This window comes from Mixophyes fleayi, chromosome 5, assembly GCF_038048845.1.
Source record: "Mixophyes fleayi isolate aMixFle1 chromosome 5, aMixFle1.hap1, whole genome shotgun sequence".
Taxonomy (NCBI): Eukaryota; Metazoa; Chordata; class Amphibia; order Anura; family Limnodynastidae; genus Mixophyes; species Mixophyes fleayi.
The window spans coordinates 124,802,223-124,817,217 of record NC_134406.1 but is presented as its reverse complement, the minus strand read 5'-3'; the positions used below and the strand labels follow the sequence as shown (position 1 = coordinate 124,817,217).

The 14,995-nt window shown below is 42.3% G+C and overlaps 1 protein-coding gene across 5 annotated transcripts in view; it reads right to left on the bottom strand.

Moving 5' to 3' along the window:
• Window positions 1–14,995, bottom strand: part of EPB41L4B (erythrocyte membrane protein band 4.1 like 4B) — a 359,971-nt gene that overhangs the window by 202,581 nt on the left and 142,395 nt on the right. For all 5 annotated transcript variants that reach the window (XM_075212804.1, XM_075212805.1, XM_075212808.1 and 2 more), the window contains one exon: window positions 6,874–6,994. In XM_075212804.1, the coding sequence (XP_075068905.1) occupies window positions 6,874–6,994 (121 nt within the window). The remainder of the gene's footprint in view (window positions 1–6,873; window positions 6,995–14,995) is intronic.

The window sequence follows — 14,995 nt, the reverse complement described above, 5'->3', positions numbered from 1 at the left end:
GGGATCCAACAGAAATGGTAGATGTTGATATGACAGGACAATTTAAACATACTTCATTATTAGGGGTTACGAAAAATAGAGGAAACTAGAGGGGCCAAGTGGTTCCTACCTGCCGTCAAATTCTATGTTTCGGAATTTGATATACATATTTTAACTTTACAAAAAGCTATGAAATTTCATAGACAAAAAACCTTACGGTTTAACATGTCCGATTAAGGTTCCTTACACACCATCTAAAATGTAAGAAAACCCTTGACACTCTTGAACTCAAACGCCAAAAAGCAATAAAATTACGACGATTGAGGCAGAAGCCTTAATGGACATGTTCCTTGCAAAATACAGACATGGTATGCCATCACATCCTGTAGTTGGCTGCAGATTCAGCACTTTCATGGAGTGAGAATGCTGTTACTCACAAAATGGAATACACACATGCAATCTATGCAACTGAAGGTCTGAGCAGCTATGTAGCAGAAAAGATAATCCCAACATCCATTCCACTCAGTGCCGATTTATGGATGGTAACTTATTTAAGCGTATATGGAAATTTGGAGCTACATTCTAGACCCTGGTTTGTGAATGTAAAATACAAAACATTCAGTTGACCACTGCAGAATACAGAGAACCTTTCAATGACCACTGCATACTACAGAGATTGTTGCAGTGAAACCCAACTGAGAACCTTCCAGTGACCCCTTGTCACACGCCGGTCCCATAGACAGGTACCGGCATTGTTACCTTCTTCCTATAAGCGGGGATAAAGGTTACTAACTTCCCTATCGAGGCATCATTTGTATTTGGTTCTGCGCATGTGCTACCTATTACCCTCACTTATGACCTCCTACCTGTTCCCATTGATTCTAAGCATTTTGGAGCACTATTTAAACCTCACATTGTTCCTCTGTCCGATGCATGTTCTTCGAGTTATTCACTCTCTGTAGGATTTGGCTTCCTTTGGTCTGACTCAACTGTTGTGGATTGCTCGTACGTCCTGGATCAGCTGAACTCTTCTCTGCTGCTGCCATTAATGAACTGTCTGTTGCACCTGTACTCATCGCTGCTGCTCTGAATCACCATCTACGGATCAGCTAGTTCAACGCCACCGCTCCCTCTCCATTAGAACTGCCGCTGTACCAGTAACTCACCCGTTGTTCTGAATCACCATTCATGGATCAGCTATGTTCTATTCCTCCGTTACTTCTATATATTGAACTGCCGCTGTACCAGTAACTCACCCGTTGTTTGAATCATCATATACAGATCAGATGTTCTATTCCATTACTGCCTCTGTTTGAACTGCCGCTGTGTCAATGATTCTCCTGCTATGCTCTGAGTTATTACCTATGGATCAGCTAAGTTCTACTTTACTTTGAACTGTTGCTGTATTAGCAATTTATCTGCTGTTGCTCTGAGTTAACAACTACGGATCAGCCAGTCCTAGTCCGCTATTTCTTTCATTCAACTGTACTGTATCAGTATTTATTTGCAGTTGTCCCGACATGTCATCTACATCTCAGCTATCATATTCCAGTATTTCTTCCACTTGTATTACCACTGAACCAGAGACTACCAAGCTCTTGTTTCCAGGGTCTCTCTGACTTCCCGTTACCACCCGTTGTTTCAAGCTCCACTATTTACTCTGACAGCATTCATTAAGGAGACTGCGACCTGCGGGATAGGAGCAGTGAAATCCATACCCTCTTGCGGGGGTCACTGGTGAAAACCACCTACTCGTTAGAGTAAGTTCTACCCTTTGGCAGAGACAAGGGATCCACTAAATATTATTCAGATTCGTGACACCCCTACAGAATACAAAGCAACTTCTAGTGTCCCCCAACACAATGCAGATAGCTTTCTAGTGACCCCTGCATAATACTGAGCTTTCCAGGGACCCTTGCACAATACAAAGAGTATTCTGGCAACACATGTACATATAGCCTTGTATTTACCCCAGCACAATACAGAGAGCCATTTAGTGTCCCTGCACAAAACATAGACACTTCTACTAACCCCTATACAATGCAGAGCCTTCTAGTAAACCCTGCACATTACAGAGGGTATTCTACTGACTTATACAGAATATTGACAGCATTGTCTAGCCGACAACACTGAAGGAGAATCGAATAAGAAAATGGGGTAATGAACACCACAGACAGCATTACAGTGACCCCATATGTAATACAGAGAGCCTTATAGTGACACATTATATATTACCTCATACAGTAGCACTGTCCCCCAATATCAGCAGCATCAGCCGCAATGCGTGAAGCAGGAACACACATCATATATTACCACATATGGTATCACTGCCATTCCCGACCCTTATCTGATGATTTTCCACATTATCGCATTTTCTTACCCGATTCTCCTCCAGCGCTGTTGGTTAGACAGGAATATTTGCAGCAACTTGACTAAACTGTATACTATGACCTGGGAAAAGACATTGCTAAACCTATGAACAATAGCCTGTATTAAACCCCTGACCAAGTCCCTCTCCGCAACCCCAATAAACCCAGGGTACAAATCTATCAAAACAGATCATACATCACTCTGTCCCCAGTCACTAATGAGGACTGCATTACACACCCTCTACCCCACATACTCTCACATGCCACCCCATTTGCCCAGCAGTTTGTCTATCACATGCCAACCCATATGAAAACCAGCTTCTCACATCACACCATATGCCCACCAGATTCTCACATTTCACCACATATACAGAACAGATTTTCCCTTGCCATCCCATATACCCAGATATTCTCTCTTATACGCCAACCCATATGCTCACCAGCTTTACTCTCTCGACACCTGAGCAACAGCTTTTTTTACATGTCACAGCACTTGCTCACCAGCTTTTTTTCTCACATGCTTACCAGCTTTTCCCTCACAATTCATCCAGTGCCCACCAGCTTCACTCTCATGCCTCTTACCCACAAGTTCTCTCTCAAGTCAACCACTGGTCATTAGAATTTACCTTACATACCCCCTACTCTCTAGCATTTCTCTCACATGCCCAGATCACTCTCTAACTCCTTCTAAATACTGTGCCACCAATCACATTTCTCCACGGTTGGTATTGCAATCCTTAGGATACCCCTTTGCACTCAGTGTGTCCATTCAACCTCTTCTTTCCCCAGTTTATGGTCCTCTAACATCATTCAGGCCCGAATTGCTCTCCCTGCCCTCCACTTTTTTTCACTGCGAGACATCTCCCCTCCCTCCAACTCACTCCAGTCATGCTGCATATCATCTCCCTAAGCTACTGCCACCAGGAACACATTCTTCAGCAGGAGAATGATATGCTGTCCCTATTACATTCTGCGTCCACCATCTTCCCAGAGCCATGTACTTCAACAAGTTTAATAGCAACAGCGACATCTGTGTTTCACAAGGGAGAAAAATCTCTGGATTGTTGTATAGCTCTAAATGAGCCTATGAACAGGGAGTGACAGCGAGGGTGGACGGTTATACACCTGAGGTTTACAGTACCATCTTGGTAGCAATAACTTTAGTTATGTACGGCTGCAGATTCAGATCTGTCATGCAAGTCACTGGCACACACAAGTAAAAGTCTTTCCATCCACTACCAGGGCACAGGCGGCACACCTATTTCCTATCCCCTGCACTGATCAAGTTCTGTGCGATCAGTGCAGGAACTGCAGCAATGAGCAATAAAACATTTTCAGTAGGCATGCACTGCAGATAATCACTACAATGAGTAAGCACTCCCAAGATCAAAGAGTAGTCTTGATGTCTCAATTTCACCTACTAGTTGGCCACCATTTCTTCACTAAGAACTTGTTTGTTTGCCGACCCGGTGTAATTATATTTTTACGCAAATGTTACGTTTATAAATGCCAACCTGGTTACCTAGCAAAAAAGTTCAGCATTATTGGGGTTTTTTGTTTTTATACATAAGATGTGAAATGCAATCATATGTTGCCTCTGAAGAAACAATATGACAGAGAAAAGCATGGATTTACTTTATAACCTGTTGCCAACCGGTGTATGGGCCTGTGATCTGTATGTGACAAAGGAACAATATTGTGACTCTATCCTTCAACAACTAAAGAGCTATTTGAAAGATTTGACTATCCAATATTCAATAAGGCTAATTAGTTAAAAGTAGGATCTACTTTTACATTTATTGCTAACTGAACTCTGCCACCGTAATCTGTGTGTGTTAAATGAAACAACCCCAGCTCAACTCTTCTTCTAAGTCAGTTAACAATACTGACTACTTCAAATCAAACTTAGAACTCTGCTGAAGGAGTTGACTGTCTGAATATTAAAGTCTGTTTAAACCACCTGAGAATGATTGGATGTTCTGATACATCTTTTCTCCTCAGACTGCAGTGTGCTTGCAGATCTTTCGCATTTAATACAGATAAGGACAGCTCGTTAGATATTGGTACAGGGAGGAGTCACTCCCTCCAACTTGTGTGTTGGTGGAGTGGAGACAAGGATCACCGAAGAAGTGAATTGTACGAGGAGGGGCACTCTATATCACTAACCAACACCACTAAATACCACATATAGCTAATTACCCTCTAGCACACAGAAGAAAAACTGTTAGCGAGGAGAAGTCAGCCATACAGTTACTCTCATGTGAAGCAGCTCTGAGTACACCCTGAACACACCACTATTTGACATACACAGTGCTATGAAATCAAATTTCTTTAAAATAGAGCATATTTTCCAAGAAACTGTAAAAAAAAAACAAAAACCTAAATATTTCTCAAAAATGAAGTGATTTTTTTTGCAAAACCATGGGGAAAAAAAGGGAGATTTTCAACTTTAGATTATTCCTAAGCTTATTTTTTATTCTTTTCTGAAATTAGACATGAAGCCCGCACAGACTGTTCTTCATTGGAATGCCAAATCACAACTTAATAGCTCTAATACTTCTTAAGATGTAGCCCCTCAAACACTATGCGCCCCCTTACAAAATGAACATGGCAGAAAGCGATGTAATAGGTTGACTAACCTTAATATAAGGACACGACTGTGTCCTTACGATACATACACACCTACAAAAATGCATACATTTGACATACACACACACACACACGGTTTGTCTGTTTTTTTAACGCAAGGTTCACTTTGAAGATGATGTTTATAAAATATCTGGTTTTTAGTTTAAATTTTTTTTAGAAAACCACCTGCATACATGTAATGCATAGTGTATAAATGATACAGAAAGTTCTGGCAACAGAAATATGCCATGATAAAAATATTGTGTATTGGAATACTTTGACAGGATGGACCGCCTATGCCACCCTGTCTGTTGTTGCTGGGAACCGGCTGGGCTTACTTTGCCACTGTTCCCTTTCGTTATCACAAATGCGCCCTCTTGCCGCAGTATGAGGGGTATACCATGCTGCTACAACTAAACTCCTTATGGCGCTCAGAGCCACGTTCCTTCTGGGTAACGGTCACTGCTAGTGTACTCCTGTGCTGGTACACTTGGGCTGGTAACGTCGGACCTCTTACTATGCATCCGGGTTGCTGTGGATGGATCTTCCCTGGCCTATCACACTGACCAGAGCTGCATGGGTAGCACGCAGAGCAGTGGTACTGGAAAAGCTTAGGCCCAAACCTCAGACAGCTGGAGAACGGATTAGAGTTTAGGGTCTAAACAGCAGGTCACAGGATTACAGCAATATTGAAGTATTGAAGAAGTTGTCAGGCAGGTCTTTGAAGCAGAGTGATGTTTATTGCTCAAGTGTCCTGACAAGGACAGTTCCACCGATTTAAAGTATCAGTGGTCTGGTCAGATGGAACATCAGAATGATACAGTTCAGTGTACAAGTCAGTGCATTTATACAGATTTGGACACAGGTTATTTTTGGAATCAGGATGTACCCTGCTTACCAAAACATAAAATTTAGATGCATTGCAAAACGAACGATATTTACGTTTATCTGTGAAATTTTAGAAACACTGATGTCCGGCATCTTTGTTTTAGATGCAGGAAACGTAGCAGTGCGTTTTAAATTAAACCTTCCTGTATCCAAGTGAAACCTCACACATCAAAAGGCCTGATAAGCATTATACCTTTTTGTTCCAACAGTTGCAGAATATACATTCCCAAAAACAGGTTTAAACTTTTAACAAGTCATTTCCCTACATCTTTCTAAACAAAGGCTCATTGTTATCAGCTATATAGAATATCAGAAATAAGGTATTTCCTTTAGCAAGTGTAAAGGAAGATAACGATTTCCTATCTCACAATATACACAATATCAAAAATAAGTGCATTGGCAATTATATAAATAAGCGGCCTGAGCTATTTGCTTTAAGTAAATTTATACCGAAAGTGATTTAATAGTGATCCAGTCACAAATACATTCAGTTGAAATGAAAAGAAAGAAGAGCTTATCCAAAAATATAAGACAAACTGAAGCTCATGATAGCTTATACAGCTATGAAAAGGGATGCCCATTTTATAGAGGCTATAAAGTCCATGCCAAAACAAACAGTAGAATAAAGCATACTTGCCTACTCTCCAGGAATTTCCGGGAGGCCCCCGAATTTTGGTGAGTCCTCCCGGACTCCCGGAAGAGTAGGCACAACTCGCAGATCTTAAAAAAATGCAGAAATTAACGGCATTGAATATTGGGGGCTATTTAATGCCGTGAATTTCGGCATTTTATAGTGAGGGAGGGGCCCAAATGATGTGTCTCAAGTCCCGACCCCTCCCCCAGCTCCCGGAAGTCAGCTTCAAAAGGTTGGCGTGTATGGATTAATTTATTTCTGGTCCCTTATTCATTCTATCTGCTTTTTCTACAGAATAAGTGACAATGTTCCAGTTAGGATATACATGTGTAATTTGTTCATCAATTAAAGCATAAAAGATATTCACCAACATACCTGCATTCTGTCCATTTCTGAAATATATCAAGTTCAATAATTTCAGTTTGGTTTGGGATGAATCTGAATTCAGAAACCAGTTCTGGGGTGTGTTCTGGATGTTCACACTCACCAAGCTCAGCTGCAACAAGATACAACAGGATAAACTATAATAGTAATTTTATAATAATAATTAACAAACCAATTTATTCCAATCCTAAAAGTTAACCAAGCACAAGCTAAATTTAAATTGACAATAGTTGTCATTGTCTAACATTTAAAAACATTTTTTTTCAATTTTAGGGAACTATTATAATAATACAAGACATTCTATGATCATATTTTGTGATCATTTTTTATGGTGATGTTTCAAATCATCCAATACTCGAATAATAATGTATATTCTAACCAGGATTTTGGATTATTCACTTCCACGTGTTAGTTTAACCTGCAGTAGATTTTTGAATTTATCTTTATTAATGGGGGTTTGTTTGATTCTTTTAAAACTTGAAAAGTTTTTTTTTATTGTATTTATAATATAAAAGGAAAACAGACATCACAATGTAAACTGATTACAATCAATAACATCCGAGATTTGTATAATTAACATTGTTGACATATAAACAGACACCATGCAAAATTAAAAACAATCCAGAAATAGATAGGGAAGGGGGGGGGGGCGCAAAGGGGGAAGGCAGGAGACCTATTTAGAGACATGTAGCATATTGAAGAGGCACATTTGTGAATTTCAGAAAACTAAAGCTCTAGAAGGCTAAAATAGTTACTAAGGGTCTTGAGGCGGCCGATGCTCTGAATAGTATTCATACCATGGGAACCACTTCATCTGGGGGGAGGACCCAGCAGTGGAATATCTGATGTCAACAGTTTTCAACTCATAGTTATGTTGTGTTTTAACAATAATTTCTGAGAGAAATGGAGGTAGAGGTGACGTCCAATTCTGGGCTATCACTGCCCTGCTGGCAATGAGTATATGTTTAGTAACATAGTGGTTGGAGATGAGGTTGGTATAGTTGCAGTTATACTACAGCAGGTCAAGGGAGGATATTCGATTTAGTAACCTGGGATAACAGGTGGAAGACCTCGGTCCATAGTAATCCGATTTTGGGACATGCCCAAAAAATATAGATTAGGGTACCAATATCACCACATTCTCTGCAACAGTGTTTGCATACTGAGGGCCATATACTGTGAAGCTTATCCGGGGTAAAATATATCTTGTGTATCATCTTAAAAATCGACATAATCTCCGAGTGGTAATGCAGTTGGACATTTTATAGAAATTTTGAAAGATTTTCTCCCACTCTTCTGCTGAGAAAGTAATCACCAAGTCAGATTCCCAGTTAGCTTGGACCGGTAGATCCCGAGAGTCAACAGGGGACAAAAGGGTCTGGTACCATATTGAGATGCCGCCCGCATGTGAGGAGGATGAGAATGACATACGAGGGGGGAGGCTTCAACGTCAGGGGATGTGACGGGTAAGAATGCATCCAATGTCTAATCTGGAGGTATTTATAAATATCAGGGGCTGGTATGTCATACTTAGCTTGTAGATAGGAAAAGGGGGAAAGTGATCGAGAAGATCCTGCATTCGTCCAGCCCCTTGTCTATGCCAAAATTCTAGACACTTGGAATCAGTTGACACAGGGCAATGGTAGAACGATTGGAGGAAGGAAGATGAGAATCTGGAGATAAGAGCATCATCTTGTCCCAAACAGTAATGGAATCTTTCATAATCCGGAGAGGAGTTGCAGTAGTTGGCCTGCTAGGCATATCTGACCAAAAGAGGTCTGCAAGCAGGAATCGAAAAGAATTATGGTGCTCAATGGCAAACCAGAGTTTGAGAGGGGAAGGGGCCTGCCAATCTGATTTGGTCTAGTAGGGCCACCTGTTGATAATCTTCCAATTTCAACCTAGAGCAAAACATTCAATCTCTAGAGAGTCTAGGGTGTTTATTAGGCCAAATAAAGTGAAATGCTATAGTGTAAAATAGATATCTGGGAACATGGTGGGGATAGAGCGTAACAAATACAGGATCTTCGGGAGCAACATCATTTTCAGTGCAGCCACTCTCCCCAGCCAAGAGATTTTGGAGTTTACCCAATTTTTGGTGAGTGTATCAAACTGTCTGAAGAGCAGTTGGTAATTGCACTCAATGACCGAAGCTGGATTCGGGGACGGGGACGGGGGGAATACGTATACATAGTTATGTTGTACACCATTGGAATTTATAGAATGACTTTAGTGACCTTAAAGAGTCCTGTGGGAGGACCACTTCCAGAGCCTCTGACTTAGGGGTCTCTTACTATAAACTCAACACCTCTGAATAATCATGTAGAATTTGGGATAATACAGGCAGTGATGACTCCGGTTTCGTAACAAATAGCAGGACATCATCCGCAAAAAGGCAGATTTTGTGATGGGTAGTACCAATAATAGACCCACTAATGGAATCAGTCATTCGAATCTTGGTGGCCAGGGGTTCCTTAGCCAATGCAAGGATTAATGTGGAAAGGGGACAGCCCTGTAAAGTGCCATTAGTGATCGGAAAGGAAGAGGAAAGTAACCCATTGCTGACGACCCTGGCTGATGGAGTAGTGTACAAATTGGAGATGGCTTGGAGAAAGAATGCATTAAACCTAAATTTGGTTAAGACCGCTGACATATATCCCCAAAGGATCCTATCAAATGACTTTTCGGTGTCTAGTGATAGCAGCAGCAGAGGTATGTGTCTCAATGTTTAATACTCTCCTCGTATTGTTTGGCACCTGTCTTCCAGGCACAAATGCAACTTGATCCAAATGGATCATTTGGGTTAGAATTGGATTTAGTCGGTTAGTGATTAGCTTAGTCAAGATTTTGAGGTCAGAGTTAAGGAGCGCTATGAGACAATAATTATGGCAGTGGGATGGATTTTTGCCTGGTTTGGGAATGGTTATTGGTGCTTCGTGCATTTCTGCAGGAAGGAACGTATCCCGGGTAGCGGAATTAAATAACGTAGTAAGGACAAGGGTCAATTCCAGCTGGAAGGAGGATTAGAAGTATTGCGTAAAGCCATCAGGGCCCGGGGCCTTACCATGCTTTATGGATTTTATGGAACCTTTGACATCATCCTCCGTCCAGTACGAGCACAAGGCCGAAGACTCATCATGGGACAAAGACAGGAGTGAGATGGATTCTAGGAACTCATTAATAGACTCAGAATGGTTGGGTCAGAGATGTGTCCGCTTTTAAGTTATTTAAGCTTTCGTAATAAGATGCAAACTTGTTCGCTATGCCAAGAGGGTTAGATATATAGGTACCTTGTGCATTATACAGAATCTTAATCTGGTTTCTAGTGTTCTTTTCACAGAGTTTGCGAGCCAGTAATTTGCTTGCTCTAATGCCTAGGGTGTAGAAACAGTGATTGAATCTAGCTATTGCATTGTGAATCTGAAAAAGAGATACTTTATTCATTTCCCTGCGCAAAGCATTTAGATATCCTTTAATCTTATGGTCTAAAGTAGTACATTTATGCTGGGCTTCTAATGATGCTAACTGTGACTCATAAGAAGCCTGTACATCGGACTGCATTTTTTTAATTGCACACCAGTGGGTGTAAACTGAGGGATACTCAGGTTTATTGGTCTCTAGGTAAGAGTCGAGGGCATATTGCATAATACGAACCCCAAAATCAGCCAATATATAATCTGCCACTCTCCAGATCCTAAGAAGGCGGTCTCCAGCAATGAGCTCCAACTGCCTCAAAATAGGAGCTTGACCAGACCAGGTTATGGGCAAGGTCGTAACATCTAACACGCTGAAGGGACCATTTATCAGACAGCACTAGGTTGATTCGAGAATATGAGCTGTGTACATGGGAGAAATATGTGTAATCTTTCTCTCCATAATGGTAAACTCGCTACACATCAGAGATTGTACTCCGCCAGGAGTTGAGAGACGGCAGAGGAGATAGAAGCAAAAGAGGCCATAGACTGTTTAGAGTGACTAGAGGAGCGATCTAGCTTGTAGTCGAGGGCTACATTAAAGTCTCCCAATCATAATAGCGTTACTTGTTTTACATTGTGTATGCCCTAACAATTTCCAAAGCAAGGGGAGTCAACAGGAATTTGGGGCATACAGAGAGACTAGTGTAATAAACTAACAAACTATCTTTCCTACCAGTATCAAGTATCTAACATTTTTATTTGTAATTTGCTTCTCCTATTTAAATGGGCAATTAGCACTAATCAAAATGACTACCCCATTATGCTTAAATGGGCCTGAGGCTGAATAGCAGGTTGGATATTTAAGATTATGAAATTGAAGAGGGGAATGAAGAGAAAAGAGAGTTTCCTGAATAGCTATAATATCTGCCTTTTGTGCAGCAAATTTGTTGAGGGCAATTCTTCGTTTATTGGAGGAGTTCAATCTTAGCATTCAGAGAGACAAATTTAACCATTATCTTCGGTCATAGTGTTGGTTAAGACCATATACCCAAAAATCTGATCTGGGTGGTCTACGCCTCCAAACAGTCTCCAACAAATTAGGGAGGAAAGGGTAGGACAAGTGAGAAAGGATGGGAGTGAATGGAAAGAAAAAAAACTGAGATAGTACCCATAAGGGAACTAACACTTATGCCACTTAATGAAGGAAAGGAAGTGGCAGATAGGTAGTGTATGTATGGGGAAATGTGCCCGGTCCATGCCCACTCTAAATAACGAGTTCAGATTTCAATAGGTTAAACAAAACCATTAAATATACAATACAATTTATGTGCTCATCACATGATAACTCTGTGCCACAGATAAAATGAAGCGCGAGGTCTAAGTAAAATATATGAATGTAGTGCATAACGTTAATAAAACAACAAGTTTATACCATAACAGCAGTACCCAAAGGTCAACACATAATAGACCATAACAGTTGAGTTGGAGATTGAAGCACCTCCGTGGGGAAGGAGGGGAAAGTGTTCAGAAGCAGGGTAGAAAGATTCCCCAACTGATGTACCTTAGGAGACAGACAAATTTGAAGGATACAGAGTTTGTATCAATACCAACTTGAATCAGTATAAGACGCTTCAGCTCCGTCCATTGAAGCGAGCAGGAGCAGTCTTACATGGTAACTGTGGTGACTCGGGTTGCCTTAGAAGTGGCAATTGGGTCTTGTATCTGGATGTTCCAATACCCTGGCCTTGTCAGGGGACGGCATAACCACAAAAGTACCATTCCTGTGGAACAGCAATGTAGTTGGGAAGCCCCAGTGGTATTTGATCTTGGCCGATCGTTAGGCTGCTGTGATCTGGTGAAACGACCTGTGCTTGGCCAGAGTAGTAGCAGATATATCTGGATACAATTGTAGATCGTCCAGTTCCGCTTGAGTAGGAGAAGAGGGCAAAGAACCTTGTAGAATCTGTTCTTTAATTCTGTAAAAGTGGACCCGTAGTAAGGTATTTCTTAGGTGCAGATTTCAGGGCATTCCTGGATTTAGGTAGACAGTGGATATGGTCTATGAGAAGGTCATTAGTTGAGGCTGTTGGTAATAGCTTATGGAACATGTCTGTGGCATATTCATAGAGGTCTGAGTTAGCGTCAGACAGGGATAACCCGAATTTTGATTTTGTTGCGTTGCGACCTGTCCTCAAGATACACCAGTTTGTTCTAAAACTCAGCAACTTTTTCCTTCAGAAGGTCATGAGCAGATATCAAGTCGTTGTGGGTGGACAAGTTCTACCATTTAATGTTCAAGTTGGCTCTTAAGAGGTAATGACCACTTTAAGCGCTACCAGAAGAGACTGAATAGACCTCAAAGTAACGGGGCCATCCATCTCCAAGACCTGTGCGTTCGTCAGTACACTAGGTGAATCGGATTGTGGCCTTGGAAAGGTCTGGAAAATTTGAGGCCCCTGCGGCACCACGGTCTGAGATGCAGCCACGTTGGACGAGGATGCGGTAGAACCAGAGCTGAAGAAATTCACTGGAGGAATTGGTTTGTCTGGCTTTTTTTTTTTAGGAGGAGCCATGATGTTTAAGAAGACTAGGTTATGCAAATTGTGTGCAGTAGACACCTCCTATGTTAAAGATATCCTTGTAGGTAGGTAGGTATGGTACCAGATATTATGGTAAGAGCAACATTTAAGTTAGAGTATGGCCCAGTAAAGAATTGGTCAGACAGGTATCCTCAAGTCAGCAGGGTCGCAGTAACATGCAGTTAGTGGACACCCAGAGAAGCACAGAAGCTTTGGGGTGCAGCAGAGTCGGGTGGTGCGCTGGGAGGCTGCATTTCAGGAGCGGTGGGTACACGATGAGGGTGAGCACTCCTGTATAATGTAGTCCTTTGTGGCTGCGGTAGCCACTTGCTTCCAGGTGAGCGGAGTTGTTTCCCAGGAGCGGGACGGAGCGAGTCCGCAGGAGTCTAAAGGGGTAGAATGCAGCGTGGGCCCCAGATGGCAGAAGGGCCTAGTTACGTCTTGTTGCTAAGACAGTCTGTATCAAGACAGCTCGGGCTGTGGACCGCGGCTGCAGTTGTTTCCTGTCCAATCACCGATGGGACTCCTCTTCTTGTGTACTGGGAGGGTCGATCTCCATGGGTGTTTGCAAGGGTCGGGTATCGGGTGTAGGCCAAGACAGGGTGCCATGCAAATCTATAGGGAGGTAGAGAGGGGGGATCTGCCATACAAATCTATAGGGAGGGAGAAGGGGGGGCTGCCATACAAATCTATAGGGTGGGAGAAGGGGGGCTGCCATACAAATCTATAGGGAGGGAGAGAGAGGTTGATGTGTGAAGGAGAGCAGAGGAGGGGGGCTGATATATGTATCTAGGGGGTTGTGATGAGACTGAGGGGGGAATAGCTGCAGGGGAGTAAGGAAAAAGGGCTGCAGGGGGGGGTAAGGAAAGAGGCTGCAGGGGGGGGTAAGAAAAGAGGCTGCAGGGGGGGGTAAGGAAAGAGGCTGCAGGGGGGGTAAGGAAAGAGGCTGCAGGGGGGGAAGGAAAGAGGCTGCAGGGGGGGTAAGGAAAGAGGCTGCAGGGGGGGGTAAGGAAAGAGGCTGCAGGGGGGGGTAAGGAAAGAGGCTGCAGGGGGGGGGTAAGGAAAGAGGCTGCAGGGGGGGGTAAGGAAAGAGGCTGCAGGGGGGGGTAAGGAAAGAGGCTGCAGGGGGGGGGTAAGGAAAGAGGCTGCAGGGGGGGGTAAGGAAAGAGGCTGCAGGGGGGGGGTAAGGAAAGAGGCTGCAGTGGGGGGTAAGGAAAGAGGCTGCAGGGGGGGGTAAGGAAAGAGGCTGCAGGGGGGGGTAAGGAAAGAGGCTGCAGGGGGGGAGGGTTTAAGGAAAATGGCTTTTTAATAAGCCACAATCAAAATAACCTTGCTAAACAATTGATTCATCCGGAACAAATAGGAAATCTGTACTTGTGGTCCATGTTAAAAAAAAAATGTATTTACTCAACACAAGTTTATAACTATGCATATTAATGGTGATTGTGTTAATTTACCTGGTACATCATATACTGAAAACTAAATCGAGTTTCAGTAAAGTAAAATAAAAGCATGTCAGAGACCCAACATTCACAATACAGAATGAGATTAGCAGCTCTAACACACTATACACTATTACAGTCCATAATACTTTACTGCAAGTACAGTTTTCACAGTACTGTCTAGTCTAATCATAAAGCTTCATTGCAGTAGTTCATTTCCATAACAAACCTAGGTATAACGACTGACACCTACATCTACCATAATACAGTATTCAAGTGACTTTCTAGTCTAACTTTTTGCTAGATATATCTATAAATCAGATGTTAATAAAAATGGAAGGTATACTGCCAAATTGGAAAGGTCCGGCCACTTAGCAATTGGTCAAAATTGTTTGATTGCCCTTTGTATAGTCACCTTTAAAAGTTTTTTTTTAAAAAATGCATTAAAAAACAAAAAAGTCTCAATAGCCATCATGAAATAAAAGAAAATTGAGAATTATACTCAACGTTAATTTCCTTTCCTTGACATACTCCATGGCAGCCATTACAATGGCTAATACTAGAGATGGGCGGACTCGGTTCCCCGAGATCCGAATTTCGCCTATCCGAGTACCGAGCCGAGCAGGCTCGGCATTCTCCCGCCCATTCGGAATCGAAATTGAGGCAAAACGTCATC